Raw genomic sequence first — 14,081 nt, 5'->3', positions numbered from 1 at the left:
ATGTTACACACAATATAACACAGCCATAATGGGAAATACTTCTCTATGCACATGACAATTCATACAGAAGCTTAGTTGCTTGGAACTACAGTACCTTTGCACTGACTAGAGGTGGATGACTTTTTTGAGGGGGGGAGATCCCACAGGATTGTAGTCAACTTTACCTTTGATCATTAGATTAGGATGGTGCTAGACAAATGCAGCCATTTGTATTTCCATACGCGTACACACCAACGTTGGCCAAAAGAACTACATCACACACAAGGCAATGGTGATTCCGGTTGTGCTGGATTTCTTGAAACAGCGATGGTGAGACAGGGCGGGATGGGAGTCAATTCCACCAGAAGCGGACGGAGAGGATTTTTTTCTTCTTTTTTACTATGGTCCAGGACTGGATGGGATTCATTTATCTATTTTTCTATTGGAGTGGGATAGGATGGGAGTGAAAATACACTCCCAAATCGCACTATACACTTTGTATACTACAGTATATGGCTAGATGCTCCAACACACCATGGCCAAAACATTGTAAATACGTAGTGTATAGTACAGTGCAGTCCTCAACCACAGCCACTTAGAACTGGGTCTCACAGAGATATTAAAACTTTTATTTTGTGCGAGGGCGAATGTCCGTCAGCACCCACTGCCAGCTTTGGACTGAATCTTGCTCATACCTATCCAGAAATGTATATTGTGGTTGTAAAAGCTCATGTGATATGACATAGAGCATTTTTGACGAGCAATTACAGCTGCAATTTTGCGAATCGGGTTATAGAACCATGCATGGAACATACTGCAATGTAGTGGTAGGGTACATATGAAATGTTGTAATCCTCCCTCAACATGATTGCCACATATAATGAGTGTTAACGTATTACTAAAACTAAGAGTTTTTTTTTTTTAGATGACAGACCCTGGAACTGAGTAATTGAATTTCCATTATTTTCTATTCTTAATCTGAACAAACAGAAGGATGACCAACACTCTGGGATTTTTTGCGTTTGACAGCAAGGATCCTGACTGTAGACTTATTTTATTTTACACAATGACTAAACTATTTTTAAACACAGAGTTTCTTCAAACCTTTCCAGTTTAAGATCTGACATCTGGTATGCGTGTGTGTTGCATAATAAAGATTCTATCAGGCCAGATTCAAATATCAGAATGCTGGCGTCAAGGACATAGCTCAAGTCTATGGAGGGCACCGTAGTCATGCAAACACAGACTCGTGTACTCAGTGTTAGTTCTGGGCACAACAGATTTCTGTCTATGACTCATGTTTACTCGCACTTCATCAGAAATATGCATATATTGGCATTCCTGAAACATTTTGTGATGTCTGTAGCACCACCTTTTCTATTTCCTAATGGAAAAGCATAGAGTAAAGAAAAACTGTAATGAAGCATTTACAACAATAAAACATTTACAAGAATAAACAGGCATGACACAAAAGTTGTGGAATACTACTTGCCAGGATCAAAAAGTTTAGTTTGAGTATTATTTAAGTAAACCGTGTATGTGGTACTACTGTTTACTTTGTGATAATGTGTTCCCCGTTGCTTCTCTATGGTTACTGATTGTCAGTGTGTGTGAGCTTTTCACCTGTTGCTAGACATGACTGGGAGCTAAGTTATGCAACACAAGTGAGCCTTGGCTGGTGACAGGCACCACACTGCTCCTATATAAACAGACACCTCAAGTGAATTACATGCTAAGTCCGCATGAGGTAATGAAGAAAAATTTATGGGCGAACCTCGTCATTGCAAGTTCAACTAACACAGCATGTGATATTGATTATAGAGTAATTAAAGGCAATACAGCTATAAGTATAATATACATTGTAGCTTTTTGATAAAAATAAATAAAAAATAAAATACAAAGAAATGTAAGTTTATGTTTTCAAGGGAAACAACTGGGTGCAAAGTGCTAAGGGAGGCAGGAACTTCCTTCTATTTTAACACTTCCTCTTGTATGATACTTCAGAGATATATAGTGTATAACACGTCAGAGTACAAAAAAAAGCGTGGGTTGGAACATAAACGCAATTGCAGGTTGAACGCTTGGTGGCTTTATAGTTTCATTTAAAACGCGTGTTTAAACAACGACAAGCGACATGTCACGAACTGCAAAACCATGAACCCAAGCACAATGTGAATTGCCAGCAAATGAGGCTAATTGGATACTTACAAATTTCTTTTTTGGCTCTCCATCCTCGTAGCCCTTCTTGGACTTCTTGTCTTTCTTGGGACCAGGACCCGAGGCGGCGTATCCCGTGTGTGGATCCATATTTGAAAAGTTAATCCTCTTCCTTCAACTGGAAGTCAAAATAGTCTCCTCGTGGAGGTAAACTCGCTGACGAAAAAACAACAACACTCAAAGCAAATGACTGTTCTGACGAACTACCAAGACAGTAGAAGCCAAGTCATAATAATAACAATCTCCTTGGGCCTGGGGTGATGCCCAGGCTAACTAACTAGCCACAATTAGCACTGAGTTGCTAATGATCTGGTGGCGAGCCAAACTCGCCGAGTGAACTCCTCGCTAAGCCGCCTGTCTGTCTTCCAGAAGGAGGGAAATTCAAAGCGCTGCTCGTCGTCGTCAGGACGTAAACAAAACAAGCATTCAGAAGTTCTTTAAAAAATACATACCAAGACTTCAGCGAACGGCACCGCGTGTAACGTAAACATAAGTTTGTTACGGTATGAGTTTAGTTCACCAAACTTCGGAGCAAACACGGTTAGCGTTAGCTTTAGCTAGGCTATTTTGTCTGGCTACACTAGGTAAAACCCCCGACTGAAAAGTCCACTTTTAGATTGATTCAGACTATGGGGGTGCTTCGCCAACGCTGCTCTGGCACTACTGAGGCTCCCACTTGACTTTCCATGCTCGATACGAGTCAACTTTTCAATTCCGGCATGACAGCGGTGAAGAGATGGCTCACTGAGACAGACAGTCGTCTTCCTGTACTTTCTTCTGACAGTCCGAGCTGAAGCATTTGGGGGCGGAGGCAGCGTCAGACAACTTCACCTGAACTGCTTCCTGGTTGCTGCTTGCACTTGGCACTTGGCACTCTTGTTGCTGGATACAGTATAGCAACTTTTCAGAATGCATAAAAAACAATTTTTCCTCTAAAGAATCAGCGACAATTTTGACTACTTTTAAAATTTGAGTGGTAACTTTTGAAAAGTTTACAACGATAAAGCCACGCCCCCTGATCGAAAAGTTCTGAAGTAACTTTCGCTGGTCCGTTATCTTCAAGTCGAGTTAAAATTTCCATTGGGAGATACAGGTGATATTTCTAACCACACAATATTTCTTAAGTATGACCAATGGAATTGAACCTGACATACATTTTGGTAATAGGAACTAGGAAGTAAAAGCTCCGCATGCAAGGAAGAATGCAAACAAACATATGCAGGTGTTTTCAAGGCTGGTGTCAATATTCTAACCCATCCGAGAATTGTAAAATGTGATTTCACTTGTATGAGCTGAAAATGTTTCGTTTATTAATTTATAACAAATAACGTATCTATGTGTCTATCCACTTTTAACATTTTTGTTTAAAAAAAATCCTATATGAAATGTATGTTGTTCTTTTCTTTAGTTAGTTCTTTATTAATAAGAGTCTGTCTGTCTGTCTGTCTACAGTTGTGCTTAAAAGCTTACATACCCTGGCTTGGGGTATGTAAACCATATAAGCACACCTGTAAATGTAAAAGCTAAACATCGCTTCGTGACACAAAAATACTATGAGTCATGACCAAAATTCACTGCAAACCACACGCACAATAATAAACAAAATAGTAAATAAATACATCTCTGGCAGTGTAAAAGTGAGCATTTATTTTCATATTATGCAAAAAGCAAGTGCTGGTTGCACACGCCAAATTCTGCACTAATTAGTCACATCGAATTGTTACTGTTACTAAAATTACCAATTTAGAAAAAAATATATAGATCAATACAAATCAATTGAGTTGTTACATTGCCACCTAAATTTCATTTATGTGCACGTCTCAGCACACACAGCAAACAACAAAAAGACTTGGGGCGCCACCAAAGGGTTTAACTGTGAACTGCAAGGTAAGCACACTGCGCAATGCATAGCTAATTATAATAAACCTTGGTACACATACCCTCAGTGATTTGTGGTGTGTTAAGAGTGATTTTTCTCCTGATTTGACAAAGTAGTCGGAACCGACAATCGTAAACGTTAAAGCTGTTCATTATTTACAAATGCAGTGCACATCCTTACATTTGTGGTCAATACCGAGTTTGGGCGAGTCACAGACTTTGCGATTGTGACAAAGTTGTGCCAGTGTTAACACCAGAAACACATCATTAGCATAACAGAGCAGTTGCCTATGTCAATAGCTAATCAATTAAAAATACTAGTGTATTTGCTAAAACGGTTGCCTTTTTTGCCATTATTGTTCAACAAGTCTTCTATTAAAAAGGAAATTAAATTAAAAATGACAAAGAGAAGAGTTAGTCACAGCAATGTAGGCCTATACATTGGTGACTATAGTTACCAGATAAGCTAACAGCTAGCCTAGTTTGTTTTCTTCGCTTTCTTTGTCTGCTACTCCTTTTTCTTCATCTTTGTGCTTTCCATCATTCTGGATGTCCTGTATCACCGTCCATGCTGTCTCTCACAGGTTGGCCGTTGTATTATGACAGACAGACAGTGTGGCGTGTTGTTGGTCATCCCAAGTACACTACACATGATAAGAGCTGCATACACACATATGCTATAGTCGAAGCCAGAACTAGTAGGCCCTATGTGTTGTTTATTTAAGTGTTGATATTGGTTGTGTTATTGTGGGTGAGTTGAGATGTTTTGCCTAAGTTTTTTTCCAAACAAAAGTAAGCTTTCAGATGAAGTCATGTATACTCTGCTTTGTTACGTTGAGCTTCTCAAATGAAATCCTATAAAAAATTTAATTAAACACCGTAAACAATAGCTTGTGTGTTTACTCTCATTTGAGTGAAATTATCATTCAGATCATGCACAATATATACATGTTTACTGGAATCCAGCCGTTACTTCGGTTTTATGTAATCCCCAGAGTCCAATACAAATGTGCTTTACCTCTGGAAAACATACACACAGACGCACACCAGTCTGCACTGGATTACACTGATAGACTCGTTTATCCGTCGTGGTATGTGAGAGATGTTTCCAACAACAAGGCTGAAGAGGATTTGAGCATGACTGGTGGCAATGAAGCTGGTAGTGCTGCAGTTTGGTTTATTGCACACAAATTGTCTTGTACTTTAGCCTAAAGTCTTACTTCCTTAGGACACTGATGCTATGAATTGGGTAAAGGTTAATTAAAAGTGAAAAATGGTACAGCCAGCAGCCAGATGGCTTTCATAAAAATGCCCTATGAGGCTGTATTAAATCACAGCAGTGACCTCTGCAACAAAAACGCCAGCATTCATTCATCAGATAACACAAGAGATTTTCAAAATCTTTATGTCATGGTGTAGTCTTGCAGTCTGCCATTTAAACACTATTGTACAATCTACAGAAGGATAGGAAAGGTGATTTGGTCGCATCATTGCACAAGACAAACATTTCTCTATACTGCAGATATTAGCTGCCATGAAAAATAGAACTTCCCAGGCAATGTTAAAACACTATTAATGCTGAATTCTAGATATCTGGCAAGTCAGAAATTTTCTTTGACTAAAGGAAAAGTGCACATAATGGGCCAGAGTTCCTTTTTACAAACTAGGGGCAAATAAATGTACCCTTTCAGCGAGATGTAGTAATCACACACAGAAATGCACTGAAATACTTTAGAAATGACATGACATACATTCGTTGATTATATAAAATTTTGCTGTCAACCGCAAATTTTCTTGACATTAATGTGTTCTAAGCAGCCTCACTAGTCTAAACACAGTATTGTGATTATTAATGTGTTTGTGGAATATGAGGTATGTAAAATTCATCTTTATTTTTCCATCTTTGGGGGTGGCCATTTTGCCGCAGCTGCTCAGGGCTCAGGTAACAACCAATCATGACTCAGCTTGATAAAACAGGTGAGCCGTGATTGGTCATTACTACCTGAGCCCTGAGCAACTGTGATCTTACTGCCAGCCGACAGCAAGTGGCATTGGCAAAATGGCTGGGCCCTGAGATGGATAAAAACGGGTGGATTTTGCTTCTTAACTTATATTCCAAATATATATTACAATACATATATATAATCTATACAATTTTAACCAGAATGCCATGTTTAGACTAGTGGAGGCACATACGACATATCCCTAGAACCCAGTTGGTTTTGCATGAAAATTGGTGCGTATCATAGATCTCTACATGGCTACACAATCTCTGTATGAAATATGACCAAGGCTCCAAAAATATTAATTTCATTTGTGTATTCACAAACAAAGTCAATACGACCTCATCAAGGTCACCCACAACATTTTTGTGAATTATTTCTGACTTCTAAAGAGACTTGAATAAAACAGGCATTCAAATGTGTCAACAAAAAATGATAAAAGCAAAGGTTGTTGCTAACGTGAATGTGAGCTTTCAGTTTTCAGAGACACATTACCCAGTAGGAAAGCCAATAATTGGGTGTGCTCCCGCAGTAGACCCAATCTTCAAACATTACACTATAGTCTGCTCATAGGCTACTTGTACGATGTCCGGGCCTCTCTCAGTGACCTGTCATACGGCATGGAGGCGAAGAAAGAGTTCCGCAGCTGACAGTTAATGAAGAACACAATGATCAGCACCAGCAGAAACAACAGGAGGCACATGACAATGTAGGTAAGCAGGTCCGGTTTGTGGAGCTCGCCATCTCTGAGCCCCCCTCCTCCTCCTCCGCGCCCCGCGGTGGGTCTTAGTAGGGCGGCCACGCTCACCAAGCTGCCATGAGACACATTGACAGAGGTGGGGGCGCTCGTAGAAGACTGGGCCATGAGCGCCAGGTCAAGGTGTGGGGCACTGGTGGAGTTGAGGAGGACCTGCCTCAGCATGACCTATGTGGGCTCAACAGCTGACTGGGTGGGCAAGAGGGGAAACAACACACAGAATGCTTTTTAGACATTTGCATTGAGCCATCATGCTTGCTTAGGAAAATGTTTTGATGCTATCATTGGAAAACTTTGAAAGGTCAAGATCTGTTAAAAGCATAGAGTGGCAACCTCAACATTGAGTTATGCATTAAATAAAGTGGAACACAATTCATTCGGAGGACCCAGAAAGCTTCAATTTGTGTGTCTTTCAAAACTATTTTCCACGAAGTATCAATCATTTGCTCTGCGGTCTTGCACTGACCTGTTACCTCGGACAACCTTATCTTCATAAAATAAAATAAAAATCTCAATCCCTTGATTCCCAACAGTTGGGCATAGGACTAATAAGCAAAAGCAGAAAAAAGGGATCTTAAGCAGTTGAGGGGATTTAAAAGTGATGCAGAATGAGCAACATTTCTACTTGACAGATACGTTTGATGACCTCTTTTAAATTTTAATTGATTATACATTCCAAAACATTACATTTGAAACCGAAAACATTTAGGGCTCTATTTGCACAGACGCCGCATCCGTGCTGTGGCCCAAATCCCGGCGGATCCTGATTTTGGAGATGGGAAATTGCCAATATCGGGTCTAACCTGACTCCACCCAGAGATACACCACCTGCTGCGCAGTCACAAAAATAGAGCCCCAAGTCTATTACAAACAAGTCTGGCTGGCTGGTTTAATGCTATCTTAGCAAATCTTGCTAGCTGTTTTAACACTGCAAACTCCCCCTTTAAGGACAAAGGTGTAGTGTGCCGATGCATAATAGTGGTTCAAACTCTAAAAAAAGTTTTGTGCAACTTTAGAGGTGCATTCTTGTCAAAAGAATTTGAGGGAATTCTGAATTGTACCACAGGGATGTTTCACTTTGTTGGTTGCACTCACTTTCGTTATAAAGTATTTTTCTCCACAATTCAATTAATGAAGTTCTGTTTTGATATAGTTAATATTTTAAAAAGTTCAGGGCTTGATGATTAAAACCTGCCCATTGTATATTCACTAAAATTTGCTAACATTTTACTGACGAGTAAATGAGCTTTTACCACTGCAGGACAGTAATTTAAAGGTACTATAATCGTCCAATCATCTATAGTGCTTGTCTTCATTAGACTCAAACCAAATAAAAGGCGGGGTAACAAGTTGTCTGGTCACCAGCTAACTGCAGGGCAAGTACAGATAAACAATCATTCACACTCATATTCACAACAATATATAATTTAGGACAGTGTTTCCTCAAACTTTTTACATCTAAAATATACTTTGAAAAAAATACTTAACTCATCATCATCATGGTCAACATTAAAATAAAACAGTGTAGTATAGGCCTAAGTGTTCATAAAAAAACAAGGCAGATTTTATTCCTAAAAAATATATTTAATATGAATGTAGGCATGTAAACATCAACACTGCACTTAAAATGCATTCCACATAAATTGAATAAATTAAACTTAAATAAATATTTGAAAACAAACAGTTCTAAAAGGTCCAATGCAAATATCAGTACAATATAGAGTACTCAACAAATGTTACAGTATTTAATTTAGAAAACATTTAATAAGATACTGTAACATGCTGCAATTTAAAATTTAATTTGGCGATTCTTTGTATACCACTAGAGGCTGCCTGGCCCGCGTATACCAATAGGTCTAGGCCTAGCAAAACACACTTTGTGATTACCTGAGTTTTCAATGAACCTAAAATTCACGCTTTTGTCATGTGAGAGGAAGCTGGAGTAAACCCTGAAAAAAACCCCACACAAGCACTGGGAGAACATGCAAAATGTGCACAGGATTCAAAACCAGCACTTCAAAACTGAGGTAGATGTGCTAACAACTACATATCAAGGTGCTGCATGCAAGTATGTCAGAATTAATTTCTTGTTTTCGAGAAGTTGTCAGTAACTTTGATTCCTGATTGGCAGTAGAGAACTCACGTGGTTATACTGTCTCCGGGTCACAATTCATTGCGCAACACAGGATTTATATATGATATGTGTGTGTGTGTGTGTGTGTGTGTGTGTGTGTGTTTTAATCCAGCAATGCATGTTCTATAACCACAATTTTAATGGGATAAAACTACACAGCGTGTATTTGAAGGTCAGAGTTAAACTTCATAACAATTGAAAAATGAAATCAAATTGGTTTGGTTCAGCAGGACAATGCCCTTGATTGCTACAGCCTACCATGTGACTTTGCTCTTTATGAAATACCATCTTTAAAAAAAATAACAATAATAGTCATGACTCAGGAGAAAGACTTACTTGGGTGAGCACTGCTGACAGTGTCACAGGTGAGAGTGGATAGGACAAATCCGAGCTCCGCATTCCTGTCGGTTCTCTGTTGGGTGCCGACAAACCTCGCCGAGGACGCGTTGTGGAGAAGCAGCTGCGCGACTGCTTGCACGCTGCGCCCTGCACAGTCCATATGTATCTGGGTCGGATTAAAAGAAAAAACGCACAGACAACGACCAAACCGAACTTAAATCCAGGTTCTTATCAGGAGCAGCAATTACCCGCCAAATAATCCGACCAGTATGTCGAAATTACGGTTATTAAAAACTGTAGTAGTGATCTTGAACGGATTTGAGGCTCCTGTGAGCGATCGCGCGCGTTTCCTCTCGTGCGTCGTAGCGTGCATCACAACAAGCCAGCATGCGCTTATGCGCGCAGCATGCGGAGCGCGGAGGAAGGACACGCCGAATCCTGCCTCTCTCCAAACCCGCGTTTTGCTCCTCCAGTGGCGGTGGCACAACCAGAGAGATGTAGATGCGACTAATGCTCCGGTGAGGTTAGAATGAGAAGGGCAGTGAAATTAAGTGTCACGTAGCCTACGTGGAGCAGCAGGTCGGCTGCTCCTATCTTCGCCCTTTTCTGCATGTCTGTGTCACAGGGGAGAGAGCGGATCAGTGCGTGTGTGTCGGAGGGCGTGTCACCTGACAGGGATGTGCTACAGTAAAGTCACAAAGTAGACATAAATCTTATGCTCTCTATCTCTCTCTCCAAAGTAATGAGAGGATGTTAGTGAGCTATTTGTGGTGGGGGGCATGAATGGGAATGTCTCACATTGAAGTGATTGAGGGAGAGAATAGGAAGGCTGTGAAATTTTGTGTCCGGCGATCACAGAGTTCTTGTTACAGTAGACAAAATAAAATAAAACATAAAGAGAAAGAGAGAGAGCTCCCACATTTTTTGCAAATCAGCGAATAAAATGTATTTCTTCTTCTTATTATTATTATAGAGCACATAAAAATGACCTTGCATAAATCTCATTATGAACATAAGGACAGTGTAGACTAACCTTCAAGTTTGATTTTGCTTCTCAAACGCCTGCCAACCTCATTGAGTTAGGAAATAATGTTAGTTAACTTGTCAAAGTCCAACTGTCGGCATCGGCGAGCGGAAGAGGTAGCTAGACAGGCATGTGCTGATGGATAGCAAAAGGCTGGAAGATTTTTTGCAGGTACTTATTTATTTGGTAGTCTGAGCACGTGACCATGAGAACAAGTGTAGTAAAAAGGTCAAGGAAGAAGAATGACCTATTGACTTAGAAAATTAGAGAGGCGCCACTATGTGGCGTGGTATCGTACTACCATAATAATGACTGTTACAAACAGCTCAGGAAAGTTTTGTTGTGTACTAAAATTAAAGTAAATGTAATGTAACATTCAACATGTGAGTTACATGCTTCTTCTTCTTAGAATGTGTTAGTAATATAGAACCAAGACAAGCTTTCCTGATAACCTAGTAACATATTTGTTGGTAGCTTTAACTCAGGAGTATGGTAGCTTTTAGGGATGTCCCGATCACACTTTTTTGGACCCGAGTCCGAGTCACCTGATTTTGAGATCAGCCGATTCCGAGTCCCGATCCGATACCTCGGCATTTTAGATTTTTATTTTTTAGGTTTTTTAATTAATTAATTAATTTTTTTAAACTACCTTTTACATGGTGAGTGGACAGTGGTTAAACTAAGTAAAACATTTAAACAACCCTTTTTTGGCACATCTATGAGTTTCTCAAAGGGCTTTTATTAACCATTATATTAATTTTTCACAAGCGCTTTATTTTTATGAACCTACTGTAGCCGTTTTAAAGCATGCTATTTAACACAAAATAATGGGCTAACCTAATGTTGTTTTACTTTAGGAAGGAAAAAATACAGTATATAATATGTGCATGAAACAAGCCAACTTCACAACAAACAAAAGGCTGCATTAGAAGAGAAAGCAAGCAAAATGTATTCAATCTTACCAGATTAAGACTTTGGGTCTGGACTCTCACCAGGCTAGACTGCCAGCCCGGGCGGGATTTGGCGATCTCGCGAAGGACGTCCGACCCTCCGGATTCGCGCTAGGCAAGGCGAGGCGCCGGGCTGCCTTCGAAGAGTGTCCAGAGTCGCGATTTGCGGGGAGGAAACGAACAAAGCGCGCCCGCGGCTTGATGCACCGAGATGGCACGAAGCACGTCCGAGGCGCTGCCCGTCAATCAAGTGCAGCGGGAAAGCAACGCATCTATTGTAAATCCTTTCCACCACACGAAATGCTTACTTTGCACATTCTCCGCTTTCCACATTAAAGATGATAATAATTTATTATCATCTACTTCCAAATACCTGTGCGCCATTTCCTTGTTTAGCCCCGCAGCTCGATAACATTAATAGTGTTAGCGAAGTGACGCTAAGCTGCACGCTAAACTGTGTGGAACAATGAAGTCTCAATTTGTGCCACCGCGCAACTCCAGATTTAATTAAAAGTTATAAAAAAATAAAATAAAAAAACTCATATATATATATCCGAGTCTTGATCAGGAGACAACGTCCGATTCCGATCTAGTCAGCGACCACGTGATCGGATCGGAACAACCCTAGTAGCTTAGCTTTTTGCTCCTTGCTAAAACAAAATATTGACCCTATGCGCTTGGTCAAATCCTAAACCCAATGCGATGGGTATAAATAACTCAGTATTGGTTTGGTCCCCTCGCTAGCTATTTCACCCAATTTTAGTTACCGTTTCTGCACGGTGGAAACAAGAACAAGATCTGAAATGGACGACTTTTCCCCTGGCGTTGTTATGGCGAATTCAACATCTATGTACTAGGCTATTGCATTATATCATGCTCCGTTGGTAATCCCATATGCTGAGGCCATCGTAAAACCTCCTGTAAGTGAGTGGAAATGTTCAAATTTTATGGTTCCGTCATATTGAGATGTTGTCTCTCTTTGTGTATTTGATTTGATACTTGAGTGCTAATGACACAAAGAAGCCAGGCATACTCTTCTTCCATGACGCTTCAGACATGAGCGTGGACACAGAAGGGGCGGTCTGTTTCATATTCATTTGCACCTGTTCTGTCAGAACAGAAGGGTGAGCAGGCTCTCTGCAAGGGCACTCACACTTTCCACACAGACATGCATATTGCAGCAAAAAAACAAAACAAAGCAAAAAAAAAAAAAATGCTGATTGTTACATAATTAAAAGCCGTGACGCTTGAGACACAAAAAAAAAGAAGGGTTTTGGACTACAAAAAACAAACCATTTTGTGGCCCACATGAAATCCACATGCAAATACAAAGAGCAATTACAAAAGGGCTTTTTTTTTTTTTTTTTTTACAATGTGCTTTTCACATGGGAAATTTAATCACAGCCCAAAGCTTTGTTTACACATGTGACGGGTGCAGCAGTAATTGCGGTTTATTACACACATTCCCTGCATGGCTGCAGGCTTGCTACTATCCTCATCATCAGCATCTACTATCCACAAGGCTAATCTAAAAATACACTGAGGGGGAAAAAAAGCTAAACATTAATGAAAATACCCTCAAGTTATCAGTATTGCCAGTATTAGCAAGGATTATTAGCAGGATGAAATCATCTTAATCAGCAGATGTGATCGGGTTGCGAAATGCAAAGACTTTCGTTTTCCTTGACAGCTCCGGCGGTATTAATGTTGTTTTATTTGACAGTGGTGGCACTGTTGGAACTACACTGACTCATAATGGAAGACGTTCCTAATGATTTTGTTCGCATATTCCTATCCAGTATTATAAATATCCATACTGTAAACTAGCATTTTTTTCAATTCCCAGCATTATCTTGAAATTTAGCATTGTTATCGTTTGTATTGGATCTCATGACACTGTAAAGATGCTCCTAATTCTGTGGCCAGTGGGCGTGTGGCAAATTACGCTAGCTATGAGGTTGAGCTCATTAGCCATAAAATACCAGTATGGAATTTTGAAGAAAAGGTCAATTGTAATACTATACAGATGAGCAGGCACCATTAAAGGCCTCTAACGAATTATTGGTTTAAAAAAAAAAGAATTCAATGAGCACATAGTTCTCTCTTTCTCTCTCTCTCTCTCTCTCTCTCTCTCACGAACACTATGACATTGGGTCTTCATGCTCCTACATGTCAGGGACCATGTTTCATTTTCCACTCTTGTTGCCTTTTATCTGTCCTCCATGTTTTTCCCATTATCTCCCTTGCGCTTCCCTCTACGCCCATCATTCCCTCTCTTTCTGATTCCTAATCCACTTAATCCATGACTCAAAAAAATAGTGGGGGGAGACAACTCATCCATGAAGTACGCTCCAAGCTTTAAATTGGAGATAAATAAAATAGAGATGAACAAGAACGCTCCAATTATTCTTCTGACTTTAATAACGTTGAAGAAAAAAGAAAACAAGTTAACAGAAGGTCCACGGTCCCAAATGCATTCCTTGGAATTTAGCAAAGATTATGTGTGTGTACTTGCCCACACTACAAACAAACGCTGAGGGAAAATGTGATGCACATTGCACCGTACTGTACTCTATCATGCAAATTTTTCCTCCAATTTAAAACAGTTCGTAGGTGTCAGTCATCAAGTGTTGTGTCTTTCAGTGGTAGAAAAGTTTTCCAAGTTACTAATGACTTGCTTGACTTTTTACAGTATTTTTTCAGCATGAACTTTTTGGGCTCTGTTCCCATCTTATTCTCTGCTAAACTCTCCATTTTTGCCATGTTGTTGACATCCATGCTTCTCTAACAGTCGTAAAGT

The 14,081-nt window shown here is 39.9% G+C and overlaps 3 protein-coding genes across 4 annotated transcripts in view; all 3 read right to left on the bottom strand.

Annotated features, from left to right (window-relative positions):
• The window catches only part of diaph1 (diaphanous related formin 1), a 30,051-nt gene extending 27,038 nt beyond the window's left edge, over nucleotides 1-3,013 (bottom strand). For both annotated transcript variants that reach the window (XM_077577807.1, XM_077577806.1), the window contains exon 1: nucleotides 2,188-3,013. In XM_077577807.1, the coding sequence (XP_077433933.1) occupies nucleotides 2,188-2,286 (99 nt within the window). In that variant the 5' untranslated portion in view covers nucleotides 2,287-3,013. The remainder of the gene's footprint in view (nucleotides 1-2,187) is intronic.
• An 838-nt stretch (nucleotides 3,014-3,851) lies between these two features.
• smim32 (small integral membrane protein 32) lies at nucleotides 3,852-9,454 on the bottom strand. The gene is made up of 2 exons (XM_077578587.1): nucleotides 9,305-9,454; nucleotides 3,852-7,023 (listed from the first exon to the last, which is right to left on the bottom strand). Exon 2 carries the CDS (start codon nucleotides 6,997-6,999, stop codon nucleotides 6,652-6,654), a length of 348 nt encoding a protein of 115 aa, XP_077434713.1. The 5' UTR covers nucleotides 7,000-7,023; nucleotides 9,305-9,454; the 3' UTR covers nucleotides 3,852-6,651.
• trpc7b (transient receptor potential cation channel, subfamily C, member 7b) overlaps nucleotides 9,325-14,081 on the bottom strand; it is a 73,201-nt gene continuing 68,444 nt past the window's right edge. Inside the window, exon 13 of the mRNA XM_077578586.1 lies at nucleotides 9,325-9,454. The gene's annotated coding sequence lies outside the window, so the exon portion shown is untranslated. The remainder of the gene's footprint in view (nucleotides 9,455-14,081) is intronic.

This window comes from Vanacampus margaritifer, chromosome 10 (assembly GCF_051991255.1).
Source record: "Vanacampus margaritifer isolate UIUO_Vmar chromosome 10, RoL_Vmar_1.0, whole genome shotgun sequence".
Taxonomy (NCBI): Eukaryota; Metazoa; Chordata; class Actinopteri; order Syngnathiformes; family Syngnathidae; genus Vanacampus; species Vanacampus margaritifer.
Note: the sequence above shows the minus strand (reverse complement) of the source record. Positions and strands in the feature narration are given on the sequence as shown.